Source organism: Conger conger, chromosome 6, assembly GCF_963514075.1.
Source record: "Conger conger chromosome 6, fConCon1.1, whole genome shotgun sequence".
Lineage (NCBI taxonomy): Eukaryota > Metazoa > Chordata > Actinopteri > Anguilliformes > Congridae > Conger > Conger conger.
In genome coordinates, this window is record NC_083765.1 from 23,330,362 (window position 1) to 23,345,661 (window position 15,300).

The 15,300-nt window shown below is 44.5% G+C and overlaps 1 protein-coding gene across 1 annotated transcript; it reads right to left on the bottom strand.

Moving 5' to 3' along the window:
- Positions 1–1,212: 1,212 nt before the first annotated feature.
- Positions 1,213–14,021, bottom strand: plk4 (polo-like kinase 4 (Drosophila)). Its single transcript, XM_061246136.1, has 16 exons — positions 13,835–14,021; positions 12,234–12,329; positions 11,193–11,288; positions 10,828–10,942; positions 9,358–10,327; positions 8,665–8,753; positions 7,938–8,254; positions 7,434–7,538; positions 7,187–7,289; positions 6,816–6,965; positions 4,979–5,112; positions 4,461–4,555; positions 3,844–3,973; positions 2,945–3,088; positions 1,774–1,880; positions 1,213–1,655 (listed from the first exon to the last, which is right to left on the bottom strand). Exons 1-16 carry the CDS (start codon positions 13,862–13,864, stop codon positions 1,556–1,558), a joined length of 2,781 nt encoding a protein of 926 aa, XP_061102120.1. The 5' UTR covers positions 13,865–14,021; the 3' UTR covers positions 1,213–1,555.
- Between the last annotated feature and the right edge of the window lie 1,279 nt (positions 14,022–15,300).

Genomic DNA, 15,300 nt, shown 5'->3' on the forward strand with positions numbered 1-15,300 from the left:
CTGGCTAACCAGTTGTTGGCAAAAAAGTAGATTTGACCAATGGCAACCCCTTTTAATAACTTATACTGGGATATTTAGTTTCAGCTCCTATATTGTTGTAACGTCTTATCGTTATAACTCAGAACTAACTCCATAGTTTTATTTAATACATTATATTCGCCAGTTATATGGAATGCCTTTGAGTGACCGAAAGTATATTCTTCAACCCGAGGGACTCAATTCAGCCCCAGCTGTCAATCTATGCCCAGATCTCTTCGATTTGTTTATTCTATATGTATATATATTTTTCACTACACCTACTTCTTTACTGTACTCGAACAAAGGGCTGTACAAAGGTATATACCGCCATCTACTGTGTAGAGACACGAGTGCATCAGAAAACTGTATACAAGCCGAGCATGGTAGATCCTGCCTCTGTGCGGAGTTTGCATGTTCTCCCCGTGTTTGCGTGGGTTTCCTCCGGTTTCCTCTCACAGTCAAAAGACATGCAGGTTAGGCTGATTGGAGAGTCTAAATTGCTCGTGGGTGCGAGTGTGTTAGTGAATGGTGTGTGTGCTCTGCGATGGACTGGCGACCTGTCCAGGGTGTATTCCTGCCTTTCACCCAATGTATGCAGGGATAGGCTCCAGCGCCCCTGCGACCCTGTTCAGGATAAGTGGGTTATGATAATGGATGGATAGACATCCTGAATGTTTGGTGTTAAGAACCATTTCCTAATCAGACAATTAGTGTGGAATTTTTTTAAATGTTCATTTATCTGTAGTTTCTTTCAAGCTGAAATATCGGTGGTATTGAAAAAAAAAAACCCCAATATTCTTTGTAAACAATATTAGATAAATCTAGTCTGTCTAACTAAAAATGTTTATTGGACTTACCAATATACACAATTTACGTTATAGAGAACTGGGGAAAGTATCAGGTCTTCCTGCTCTTACACAAACCAATCAAATGAGGTCCTACATTTTATACAAAATGTAATTGTTATACATTTAATGCATATACTGCAAAACATAGGTCTTTTTTAATACTTTCAATAAAAGTAGAAAATGTTAGAACTTAAGGTTTTACATTACGGTTCAACACTTTAATATTTTATATACCTGTTTTAATAAACACTTGTGTGGCAACAATAGTGTGTGGCACTCCTCCATCTGAGATTTCATTTTGAGACTGTTAAAGTGGGGAGAAAAAAGAACAATAAAAGCTGAACAGTTACAGACTCCAGATCCACCCAGCCCACAGCTTTTTTATTTAAAAGGTTTTTTTGTTTGTTTTGTTTTGCTTTGCATACACTACAGCGTACATTTCATTGTGGACAACGTGTAAATTAGCCTTCAGGGAAACTCTCCTGAGACTCGTATACAATATACAAGAACAAACGTTAAAAATATATATATTCTTTTACATTATTCTTTTAACTTTCATCATTATTTACACACACAGTGCATGAGGAAGAGTCTGTCGCTCTGCAATGGGACACAGTGTGGAGAGTGGCATCTTCACAGTTAATCCAGGTGTGTCTGCAGCACCACAGGAGTGAGAGAGCGAGCTCTCTCTAGCGCCGCCCTGCTGGACTGGCCAACAGCCCCAGGATGGACGACAGGCAGTGCAGCTTCTCCTTCACGCGCTCCGGGAGCTTCTCGTTCTCTTTGTAACTGCAAGGAGAGACAGAGCGGCTCAGACGTGCACAGGGGTCTGAATGAAGGGGGGAAAACTCAGCGCTGACACTGAACTGAGTTTACACATGGAGGCTCTGAGGCGGAGGTGCTGTACCTGGTGGTTCGGCCGTCGGGGGAGGTGTAGATGATGGAGGACACCCCCGCCTGCACCACCAGCTGGGACCCGTCGTTAAACTGCACCCACACCTCCCCACTGGTCAGCTGTAGGTACCAGATAGAGTGCATCATCAACATCAAACACACATACGCACACAAACACACATACGCACAGACACCATCAAACACACAAACACACATACAGACAGACACCATCAAACACACAAACACACATACGCACAGTTACCTGTGTGGTCTGTACTGTGTGTGGGTGGAGTGGTGACCTATGTGGTCTGTACTGTGTGTGAGTGGAGTGGTTACCTGTGTGGTCTGTACTGTGTGTGAGTGGAGTGGTTACCTGTGTGGTCTGTACTGTGTGTGAGTGGAGTGGTTACCTGTGTGGTCTGTACTGTGTGTGAGTGGAGTGGTTACCTGTGTGGTCTGTACTGTGTGTGAGTGGAGTGGTTATCTGTGTGGTCTGTACTGTGTGTGAGTGGAGTGGTTATCTGTGTGGTCTGTACTGTGTGTGAGTGGAGTGGTTACCTGTGTGGTCTGTACTGTGTGTGAGTGGAGTGGTTATCTGTGTGGTCTGTACTGTGTGTGGGTGGAGTGGTTATCTGTGTGGTCTGTACTGTGAGTGAGTGGAGTGGTGACCTGTGTGGTCTGTACTGTGTGTGGGTGGAGTGGTTATCTGTGTGGTCTGTACTGTGAGTGGGTGGAGTGGTTATCTGTGTGGTCTGTACTGTGTGTGCGTGGAGTGGTTATCTGTGTGGTCTGTACTGTGTGTGAGTGGAGTGGTTACCTGTGTGGTCTGTACTGTGTGTGAGTGGAGTGGTTATCTGTGTGGTCTGTACTGTGTGTGAGTGGAGTGGTTACCTGTGTGGTCTGTACTGTGTGTGGGTGGAGTGGTTATCTGTGTGGTCTGTACTGTGTGTGGGTGGAGTGGTTATCTGTGTGGTCTGTACTGTGAGTGAGTGGAGTGGTGACCTGTGTGGTCTGTACTGTGTGTGAGTGGAGTGGTTATCTGTGTGGTCTGTACTGTGTGTGGGTGGAGTGGTTATCTGTGTGGTCTGTACTGTGAGTGAGTGGAGTGGTGACCTGTGTGGTCTGTACTGTGTGTGAGTGGAGTGGTTATCTGCATGGTCTGTACTGTGTGTGGGTGGAGTTACCTGCGAGGCCCAGCCGATGTTGGGCACAAACACAGACTTGAGCACTTTCCCCGTGCTGGCGGCGCTGTGCCCTTTCTGGGCCGAGGGGGAGGTGTTCTTCACCAGGCTGGCGGAGGTGAAGTCCGAGCCGTCGTAGGAGATCATCTGAGGAGAGGACAGAGACCGTGGCTAACGAGTCACTGCAGCTTCCCTCTGGAGCTAAAACAAGCCTTTCCGATCATCAGGATCAGCGGATTGTGTGTTTGCAGTTTTCCTCTTAAGGATTACAGGATTAGGGTAAAGTGTGTAGATTCATTGTGTGCTTCTGTGGTGCTGACACTTTCCTTCACGTTTGGTTGCTAACCTCTCGTTTTCCTAGGACTGGTGGCATGCACCTCTACGATGCCACTGATTTCATTTGCTCCAGCTCTAGTCAATGTCTAATGTAATAAAATGCTATTTCTAAACGCCGCTATGGCTGAAAGTGCCTCCAAATGGCTGAATTGTAAACTGCAGTTGGACTGTGGTGATTCATAATGAAATCAGTGATGCGATAACAGGCGGTCTGGGGACTAACTAATCTGTGGCTACAGCACATTTTGTGAGAGGGGTGACATTTTTATTTAAATTAACACTGTTTGGCGAGCACTCTTAGAAACAAAAGTGGTTTGAGCTTCAGTATGACAGGGAGAGCTTCACATCCACATATTTAGCAAGTAAAAAAAACCCAAATCGAATCTTGAGACAAATAACTACTATCCACATAATGAGCACTCGGATTTTATTTTTTAAAAGGGTAAGTGCAATCATGGTAGAGTAAGCAAAGGTTAGATAGGTGATAAGTACAGGGTAAGGGTAGGTAAGTGCCTGTAAGTGGGGTAGTGGGGTTTGGGGTTATTTGTGTGAGGCGGGGCTCTTACCGAGGGAGTGATGTGGGGGGGCTGGGTGGGGGGAGACAGGCAGACCTGCGCCACGTCAGAAACGGTGGGGGGCTTCCACCCTGGTGCATTCTGGGAGGACGGGCTGGGGGAGTCTGCCTTGGGGGGTCTCCTGGAGAGGGACGTGGGGGAGATAGGTTGGGTAGATTTCGGGGTTCAGGTGCGATTCACCTCAGCAGAGGACACGCAGTTTACTCTGGGCCAGCCAAAACACATTTAACGCTTTACAGTGTGAGATCACAAATACATGACTCAAATGGTCCGAACCGTACATTCTAATGCTGATGTAACAATCACTGCACTGCAAAAAAACTCATTGAAATTTTTAACTTCTTTGTCAAATAAGACAAAATTATTACCAATGAGGTGAGACAAATTTGACTCCTTACACAATTGCAAATGGACTTTTGCAGTTAACATGTCACTGAAAGCAGTGGGGTTCTAGAAGACTGACTTAGAATGTTGGGAAAAACATTCCAAAAAGACTATTATTCAAGTTAAGACATGCTTATCGAATGTATTCTGACACTCGGCTGAAACAGGTGGTTATAAGAGCAGCCTGGCTGCAGATATCCCACGATGCCTCTGGGCCAGCTCACCTGCCGACGGTGATGGGGAAGAAGGGTGTGGAGGAGGCGGTCCGCTGCTCCTCTGCAGCGATGGCGGCTTCGATGGACAGACACATGCGGTGGCCCTGGACAACAGTGACAACGCTCTTTTAAACACACAGGTAAAACTTACACTTACGTTTGCAGTTTAGGATCCAAATGTTTTGCCTCGTTTAACAATCCCCCTGTCCACTGTGTTATAATGATAGTCCAGTAGGATTACTTCATCGTCAGCTCCATGTAGCCCCCCTGTGTTAGAATGGTACAGTCCAGCAGGATTACCTCATCAGTCAGCTCCATGTAGACCCCATGTGTTAGAATGATACAGTTCAGCAGCATTACCTCAGTCAGCTCCATGTAGCCCCTTTGTGTTATAATGGTACAGTCCAGTACGATTACCTCGGTCAGCTCTGTCACCCCCCTTTGTTGTAATGGTACAGTCCAGCAGGATTACCTGTCAGCTCTATGTCACCCCCCTGTGTCATAATGGTACAGTCCAGCAGGATTACCTCATCAGTCAGCTCCATGTAGCCCCTGCTCGCGGGGCTCAGGCCGTGTATTCCTGCCTCTCCCTTCACCGTGTACGACTTCCCCGAGCTCTCCACCACTCGCACCAGCTCTGCTGTCCGGTGAGTCTTTGCACCTGGAGCAGGACGACAGGTGATAAAGCCTATAGCCTTGTGGCTGTTTGACTGGAATGTGTAGGGCGGCCTGTAGCGTAGTGGTTAAGGTACATGACTGGGACACGCAAGGTCGGTGGTTCAAGCCCTAGTGTAGCCACAATAACATCAGTGTCCTTGAGCAAGGCCCATAACCCTGCATTGCTCCAGGGGAGTCCCCCCCACTTAAGCTAATCAACTAAGTTTTGGATAAAAGATAAATTAATGTCAGGCCAATTAATGCTTTCCCATTTTGGTTTAAGTCTCAAAACACACACCTTGTCTGTATAGATATCAAAACTTTACCATACAATTATGCATTAAATTAACTGTGACCATTTCCACCATTTTTAATTCAGTCTTCATCAGCATGGTGTTTTATTGACTCAGTTCAGTATATTCAGTTCCACCTTGTGGAAATGAGATGCTTTGTTCCAGCAAATAATTTAGGTCAGAGCATATATTTGGTAAAGTTTGAAACTGTATGAATAAGTATAAAGCGGTATAGTGCTGCTCTATGTACAGATCCTGTAGAAACAGCTCTCAGTCTGCAGGCTAGAACACCCCGCTCCTCGTTTTCCCCTCACAGGGGAGAGAGCCGGAGGGGGATGGTTCAAAGGCAAATATTCAAACAAGCCATTAATGTATACTGCCACTGGAGAGACCTGCAGCTGAACACCATTAAATCTCCATTCGGAGGCTGTTAACCCCTCAAGTATCGCCCCTTTTCTTGACACAACTTTAAAAATGTTACTGTTCTAGAACCCTTTAGATTACAGGCATAATCCTGGTCTCTTCTGAAAGCGTTTGTTTTCCAAGAGTCACAATTACTCCAAATATTACTGAAACAAAGTTACAGAAGCACAGTGAAAGTGGAAGTTTTTTTTCTCACTGAAAAGATGTTGTTTTTGACTGAATACAGATGATTGTACCTGTGGCTTGTGCACTTAGAAACAGAATGGAGCCAAGTGAAAACACTGGACAATTTTAAGGACAATGTCACCAAAAATGAGCATTCTGCTTTGTTTTTTCTAATCTATGTCTAGGCAGTTTTCCCAAAAAGGCCATTTGCCGACTCCAAAAAGGACACATGGAATATTATCGGTCTTATGAGGTGTAAAATGGTTCATTTTGCTTACTAAACTATACAACACTTTTTATCCTGAAAAAAGTGTTTACACTTCCCCCCCAGCCTGTCACCCTCTCCTACCTCTCTGTCCCAAACTCTGCCCTCTCCTTGCAGCTATCCTCAAACAGCAACAGGTTGAGAAGATCATAAAAAATAACTACAATAATCACAATAATATCATCTTGTATACTAATATATTAATTGAGGTCCACTGAAGTTTTTTTCAAATGCCAAACCCCCCGTCAACAAGTCAAACACATTCCATAATTTCACATGCTATTTATTATTCAAAAGCAGGCTGGCTCCTTATTTACAAGCATACTGAATAATAATACAATATTTTGAGAATGTATTTAGATGCTCACCGATATAAAATGGGGTCCCGTCAGTGAAAATGCCCTCTATTGTGTTGTCAACAGTGTTTTCACCGTCTTCCTCAGAAATATTAACTCACGGGAGATTCCTTGGAACTTCCCCAAAGGAAGTCCTCTATTTAGATGCAGGCATCGCAAAAGAAAGACTTTGGTATGTAGAGTTACAGTACGCCACAGTGCTCACCGTCGTAGAAAGACACTTCCAAGTCGGCGTTGGGTGAGTTTTCCATCAGAACACACTTGCCGTGCTTTGTGTAAAGGGTCACTTTTGGGGTCTTTGATTTAACCAGGTGCACAAACTTTGTGGCATAATGATACTTCTTCCAGAACTTCTCTGCATGGGACAGAAAAATGCAGTCAGTCATTTGGATTGGCGTGTGTGTGTGTGTGTGTGTGTGTGTGTGTGTGTGTGTGTGCTTGTGTGTGTATGTATATGTACTTAAACGCTTGTTGTGATTGGTGTGTACCTGATAGAGCACACATTGTGATTGGTATACATCCGGTTAAATGCTTTGCAATTGGTGCATAGCTCAGCTCGTTACCGTCGGCATTTACCTGGTAGATCCTGGAGGCTGCAGATGAAGAGGTCTTGAGGAGGGGTGGGGGGGCGGTCCTGCAGGGGGAAGCCCATGCCGTCGTTGGGCTGATAGATGGTGATCTGCACAGAGAGCAAAAAAATACAATGCACAACTGAGTGACCCAGAGTAATGACACATTTGAAAAATGATTGAATGAAGTGATAATCTACTGAAATCACACAGAGAAGAGAAAGTGTAAAAATGAATTCCTTCATTTCACTCACCATCGACCCGTCGCATGATATCCGGAGGACCTCTTTAACCCGCTCCTGAGACCCATGACCCTTCAGCATCTCCATACAGACCTCCCCCGTCTCCAGAATGCTCACCTGAAAGTATACAACACAGGTTAAAAATGTAGCCTTTGTAAATAAAAAGCACAGGTAATTTATATCCATTGTACACCCAGCTTGTATAAGGTGCTTTATATCTATGGTACACCCAGCTTGGATATGGTGCTTTATATTCATGGTACAGGCAGCTTGGATATGGTGCTTCATATCTATGGTACACCCAGCCTGTATATGGTGCTTCATATCTATGGTACACCCAGCTTGGATAGGGTGCTTTATATCTATGGTACACCCAGCTTGTATATGGTGCTTCATATCTATGGTACACCCAGCTTGTATAAGGTGCTTCATATCTATGGTACACCCAGCTTGTATGAGGTACATTATGTATGTGGTGGACATGGTGCTTTATATAATCTTGAAAGGCGTCCTCACCACAGCATTTTTGGTCTTCTGTCTGATGGGCTTCAGGCGGAGGGCACACAGAGGGGGGAGGGTGTTCGTGAAGGGGCGTTTCTCTGGGATGGCCCGAGGCTGCTCTTTAGAAGCCGGGAGACCGCTCTCGATGGCCCCTCCTAAATTCTCCTTGAAGGCCCTGGAGATGGACTGAGGGGCACGGTGCACTGGGTTGTGGGCGGGGTCAACACCCCGGTTGTCGCCCCAAGAGTTATGGGTTACCAAGGGCTCCCGACCACCATGGAAACTGCCACTGTTGCTATGGGAGCTCAGGTCTGTGGGTCTTTTCGTTGGCCCTGAATGGAATGAGCCTTGTTACAATCATAATACAATAATCAAAGCCGAGATACAAGCAGAATGTCCCAATCAGTGCTGGCGGCAATCACAACATTACAAAATGAGTGAAACCTGGATTCAAATACTTTTCTGTACTCTATTGGTCTTGCCTGGTGCATATGAGCCTGCAAGGAGGAGCGGATGGGCAATGTTTAAACTCTCAGAATTATTTAATTTGTTCAATACTCCAGGCAAACTTAGTCAAATGCAGAAAAGTATTTGAATCCAAACCAAACACTATTGAAAGCCAGGTCTGACCAGAATCAGGTCTTAATCAGAAATGTCCTCTCAATGACAGACCAATTAAGCATTTCATATGATCATGATTACCTTAATGCTATTGACATTTTCTTTTTAATTAAAGGAATACCTTCTTTAGTAAACCAGTGTGAAACTGCCTCTGGCTCAGTCATCTGTTTGCTGAACTGCAGGGATGGGTGTGGGGGGAGAGACCCAGAGCTAGGACAGAAAGACCAAATGCTGAATATTACAAAAGTACAACTCTCTATGGACTACAACTCCCTTTCTAATGCTGCTTTTCACACGTACAGCACATATTTCGCTCCCAATACAAAACTGAATGTCACTTCATTTTTAAGCATTAAAAAAAGAAATGTCAGAGAAGAACCATACAAGGACAAGGATCCGATTTCCTGAGACCTTTAGCACTTGCAAAACCCAAAGCCTTTTGACAACACAACACACACAATGATTGGTGCAAAACAAATACCATGACCAATCAGTGGTCATCTTATTAGTTTAGCCTGTGTTCTACACACGCTAAAGGTCTCAATAAATCTGACCCAAAAGGCAGGGATTTATAACTGAAGAACAGGACAGAGGGAGCTGGGTTAGACTGGCAGGGGTGAAAGTGTTGGTAAACCTGTGAGTAAAGCATTTAACAGCACTACTGTCCCTTAAAGATTCGGCCACATTACACAGGCGGTGCAAACCAGAAGCCATGTAAAACCACACAGATTAAATGTGAGAAACAAAGACGTTCGTAAAAACATTAGTAAAACGTTAGCTGACGTAACTAAAACTCATCAGTATATAGCCTTACTGCGTGGTTTTGATGTGCGGAGGGGAGCCCTGGCCCCCGGGAGGGTCTGTGTAGCTGGAGGGAAAGACCTGCCTCCCTGAATCCGTCAGCACCTCCACAGAGCGGCACCTGTCCAGCGCCCCCTGCCTGCCGTCCTGGGGCAGCACGGCCGACGAGTTCGGCGATACGGAGGAGTGCGCCTTCCTCAGGTAGCGTGAGTGGGGCCTCTCCTCTTCCTCTCCCCTCCCCCGCTGGGACGCCCTCCCCCGGCCCCCTCTGGGAAGACTGTTAGTGCGGGGCCACCTCTCCTCTTCCCCTCTCTCGCACCCGGAGTCGCAGGGGCCCCTGGGTTCAGCCGGGACGGGGGCCAGGCGGTTGGGTAAGGTGGGCCCCCCCACCACATGCCGGGCCTTGTGGTAGAGACGGCTGCCCCCGCTACTGGAGGAGGTGGCGAGTGTGGCGATTCCGCTGTCCATAGAGCCCTCCCCGCCGGCTGGAGCCCCTCCCCCGTCCCCGCCCCCGCTGCGGTTGGTCATGAAGGGGTGGTCCAGCACGGCGGCCAGGCTGGGCCGGTCGGCGGGATTCCGGCGGAGCAGTTGGCGGATGAGGTCTTGAGCTTGGCGCGACACGTGAGGCGGCATCTCGTACTCGCCCAGAACCACCCTGCTGAGCGTGTTCTTCACCGTGTCCGTGTCGAAGGGCGGCCGCCCCGTCAGGAAGGCGTAGAACATGCAGCCCAGCGACCACACGTCCGACTCCAGCCCGTGGGCGCTGCGCGTGGCCACCTCGGGGGAGATGTAGTTGGGCGTCCCGCACATGGTGAAGTGCTTCTCGGTGGGCATCTTCAGCTGGGTGGCCAGCCCAAAGTCGGCGATCTTTATGTTCATGCTGCCCGTCAGGAGCAGGTTGGACAGGGTCAGGTCCCGGTGCATAATACCGTGTGTGTGCAGGTACAGCATGCCCTTCACGATCTGGTGCATGAAGTGCCGCGCTGACAAAACACAGAACACACACAAAACATACTCAGTCACCACAAGACATACAATAACTGTGAAGACAAAGCACCATTTCCACGATATTACATTATCTTTATTTAGCAGACGCTTTTATCCGAAGCAACGTACACTAAGTGCAGAACACGGGTAGGATTAGGTACAATTCACAAGTATCAGTTGTCTACAGCCATGAACACCACATCTAGTTCACATGGTGAATACAGGTTAGGTCAGTAGGTAAGGTATGTCAGACTAAAGGCAAGGAATGGTACAATAGATATGGTATATATAGGAATACACATACACTGAAACTAACACCACCGTACTTGAGATTGATCCTTATTGAAGAAATAAGCTGATATTGCATATAGCTGATACTGTTACATGCCCCCCCCCACCCCATTATAGCATCAGTAATTACAAGTCTATAACACTGTGTTCCCCAGTTATAACACGTGCATAACAGAACTCTGGTACTACAGTGTATAGTGCTCACCTTCATCCTCTGTGAAGGGCTTCTTCCGGTCCTTCAGATACCGGCTCATCTCTCCGTTATGGCACATCTCCAGGACCAGGTACACATAGTTACTGTCCTCAAAGTAGTTATACAGCTACAAGAGAAGAGGACAGGCACATTTATAGGACCAGATACGCATAGTAACTGTCTTCAAAGTACTAACACAACTAGAACAAAAGAGGACACAATGAGCAATCTCCCATATTTTACCTATGAGCACATCTACTAATTGGGATGCATTAGTGTGCTCCATTAGTTTTCTGCTTGTTACAACAATGTGCTAACAAGTTTCTTAAATGCTAGCATTGAGCCCAGCAAGCAGAAGTCTACCTGTTCAAACTCACCTCCAGAATGGACGGGTGCTTCAGCCGACACTGGATCTCCACCTCGTTACTGACCCGCTGGACCATCCCTGCCTTCTGCATGGCCTTCTTATCAATCTACAGGTGCACAGCGCCATTACAGTCAATGCACAACGCCATTACAGTCAATGCACAGTGCCATTACAGTCAATACAGAACAATACACAGCACCATTACAGTCAGTGCAGAACAATGCACAGCACCATTACAGTCAGTGCAGAACAATGCACAGCACCATTACAGTCAGTGCACAACGCCATTACAGTCAATGCACAGCACCATTACAGTCAATGCACAGCACCATTACAGTCAGTGCACAACGCCATGACAGTCAATGCACAGCACCATTACAGTCAATGCACAACACCATTACAGTCAATGCACAGCACCATTACAGTCAATGCACAGCACCATTACAGTCAATGCACAGCACCATTACAGTCAGTGCAGAATAATGCACAGCGCCATTACAGTCAATGCAGAACAATGCACAGCACCATTACAGTCAGTGCACAATGCCATTACACTCAATGCACAGCATCATTACAGTCAATGCACAGCGCCATTACAGTCAATGCAGAACAATGTACGGCGTCATTACAGACAGTGCAGAACAATGCACAACGTCATTAGTCAATCTACAAGTACAGCCTCCAACATAATAGTCAAAAAGGACCCTCTACACCATGGATCATCTAATCATGGTCCTCGAGGGGCGAGAACTGCTGGTTTTCCACCTTCCCTTCGCCTGAGAGTCAGGTGTGAAGACTGGCCAATCAGTAGCACTAACTGTTCAGTTAATTACCCGGTGGCAAAGAAAACCAGGGGTGGATTTGGATTCGATGGCCATATTTGATGAGCCCGGCCCTATGCCACAGTGTACTTGTATGGCAAGTACGTCCTCTTTCATAGTTTTTTATATATAAATATTTGAATCATAAACAAGTGTCAAAGGCAACATTAACTACAATGATTCAACTTGGAAGAAAGGTACACAAAGCACTCAAATAGAAGGCGGCTTACCGTTTTGATTGCCACCTCCAAACCAGTGTTGGCGGATTTCGCTCTGTATACACAAGCAAACGAGCCCCGTCCAAGCAAGGTAAGAACCTTGAAATCCTGTGAGAAAAATACTGGTGTAACAACTACCAACACTCTCAATAGGCATGTGTTAACAAGAAATAACGTGTTCATTTGTTTAACGCAGCTCCATGTCTAGTTATGGACCATACATTTTGTTACACAGTCTGTGTTAAAGTCTCCCTTAGTCACACACAATAAAATATATATTTGTAAATACAAAAGTAGTAACATAAAAAGTGTGCTGGATAGAACACAAGCTTCTACTCAACCTAATGTAAAATTACCAAAATACCTCAAAGTATGCAACTGATAAAACGCGTAGATATTATTTACACCGTCTTAACATCGACAAAGAAACTGCAGGAGCCCGTTTATCCTGTGCTTAACGCTACCTCGATCCTGAGTTCCTGCGTTTCAGCAAATACTTTCTCGCCATCGTCTGCTAATTTGCATTTGCTCCTTAAGTTTTTGAAAAAATAATGAAGAACTCGCCCGACCATTTTACAGCAAATCGGTCTCTGCTATACACGTTCTGCTGCTCGAATAAACCCAGTTACCGTTACAAAGACCAGTTGCTGTTGTCATCTGACTCTGTCAGGTAATTTTGCGGGTTTGTTCCCGCTGTCAAAACGGTCACTAATTTCGGTCCCTGGTAACTAGGTAGCTATATCCGTCTCCTAGCAACAGAAACCAGCATCAAGCCAACTTGATGTGGGGCTGACAGGACACACAACTGGATAGCTAACGATAACGTCAGACAATTTTGGGGATTTAGCTATGATTGTTATTTAGCTTGATGACAAAATAGGTTGCCAAATAGTCTTCCTTATTAATTAACTAATTTAGGAAATGGGCTGCTTCAGCTAGCTAGCAGAACTGTCATTCTCGCCCTGTTCCTATTCGCCGATAGTCTGCTTGACATTGACGGTAGAAAAAGGTTAACGTTTGCTGAGCAAGTTAAATTAGTTCTGTAAAAAATGAACTTCGCTAACGTTAGCTGCTATATTTTAGGCGTAGCGTTATCTATACATCCACATATGTAACGTTATAGCCAGCTAGCTAGCTAAAATTATATACTAAATGAGATTAACTTACCTAATATAGTTAGAACATTACAGCTGTAATTTAACGTAACGTTATGTTAATAATACTTAGCTAGCTAGTATTATTGCGAATGCATTAAGCGTAGCTAGCTAATTTATGTCAGTTCTTTCCACTTTAATTGGCAACATGGATGCCCTATAGGGACTTTATTCTACACTGCTACTATACTAAGATGGCAAAGCATTAAGTTACCCATTCTATGAAGTTAACGTTACGCTTGACAATTTAAGAGCAAGCAAACACGTTTTTGGCAATATGCTGCAATAACAACAGGTATCCAGTGCAATTACGAGTATCATGTTTGCTCAATCAATGTCGCTAATTTAGCACGCTAAGTTAGAGCTAGTTTTCAGAGCACCCTTTGTCTTAGCGTTTTGGATGGTAACTTAGCCTGACGTTAACGAGAAGCTAAGTTAAGTTAGCCAGCGTTAACTTACCTCGATTTTATTGCCTATTGAAGTACTCATTTTGCTTGTTTCAGTTGGAAATCCAAGAAATAAAAAAAACTTTATATATTTATTTCAGCTGTAAGAGTCTCTTACAACTCGCAAATAGCCATTGAAACGACATTTGTTGTTGTGTTTTTACTCCCCTCCAACATTTTTGCTCTTCCTCCATTTTGAAAATATCCGCCCGTTACTCTGGGAGCAACGTCACGGACGTCATTTGGAAATCGACCAATCGCTAAGCTTCTTAATACAATGATGTCATAGGATTTTGAGCAGTTAGGCGTGCTGCTCCGTGCACTTCTGTTGTTGATTTTTTAAACCAAGAACTACAAAGTACTGTCACTTGAGTTGAAGAAGAATAGAATTGATTTAACATTAATCCTAAAATAGGTAAATAGAAATTCTAGCCCGTAATTCCAATGCAATAACCTTTTCTATTTGCGGAGATTCTATTGGTTGCTATTTAGCTAGTTGATTGCACTGGGCAACTCCAAGCCTGAGAATACATTCATTTTTTGTGGAATACAAAAGCAGCCTTCAAAGTAATCCTGGGGTTTTAACCTTTGGCCAATTTTAGTGTATTTCTGAATAGACTTAAATTGTACCAACCCCATTGTCAGGCAATAAAGTTATTTGATTGCATTTGTCTGTCTGTCATAAAACAAAAATTAACACTTTATATTTGAACCTATACATTTTTAAATTAACAATTAATATTCATCGTAAATAAACCTTTAGATATTCTGAAATCAGCCAATGGATATTTACACAAAGCTCATCGTGAAAATGTGTAAAATTGTACTAAATAATAAATACTGGTAACTGCCAAGAACGGTAATGTTGAAATTTGATAGGAAAAACTTTGGGGTATCAAGTCCAGCAGGCATAGGGTGGAACTAATTCAACCAAAATCAAGGACATGGGTACAGATCAGCCTGGGAGCATGGTCCAAGCAAATAAAATGGAGAAACAGAAGAGCTAAAAGGATGTCATGTTTTCTAATTCATCAGTCTGTGCGTGCATTATCTTCAAGTTTTTCATGAGGCACTTGTTTCATTTTCATGGTTGTACTACAGCACACATATAGAGGCCTATTGAATCATATTACATTTCTAATGTACCTGCAGAGATTCATATACTGATTGACAATTGGCTTAGATGAGGAATTATAGCAGCCTTCCAATTCCTGCACATGATTTACTATGGATAACATTTTTGTCATCCATAGTAAAGATACAGCACTCCCTCCAGGGTTGCCATGTTACACACGCACAACTGATCAAGACAACTTTCATTTTCCTCTAGCTGTAAACAGACCCATGTGTTTGAAAGAACAAGCAAATAGTTTTAGTTAATTGGACTACATACTTTGAAAAAGAAATATAAAAAAGTACGGCTGGAGATTCAAAATAGGAAGTATATATTTTAGTTTAGTTTTAGAGCCGTTTTTGTAT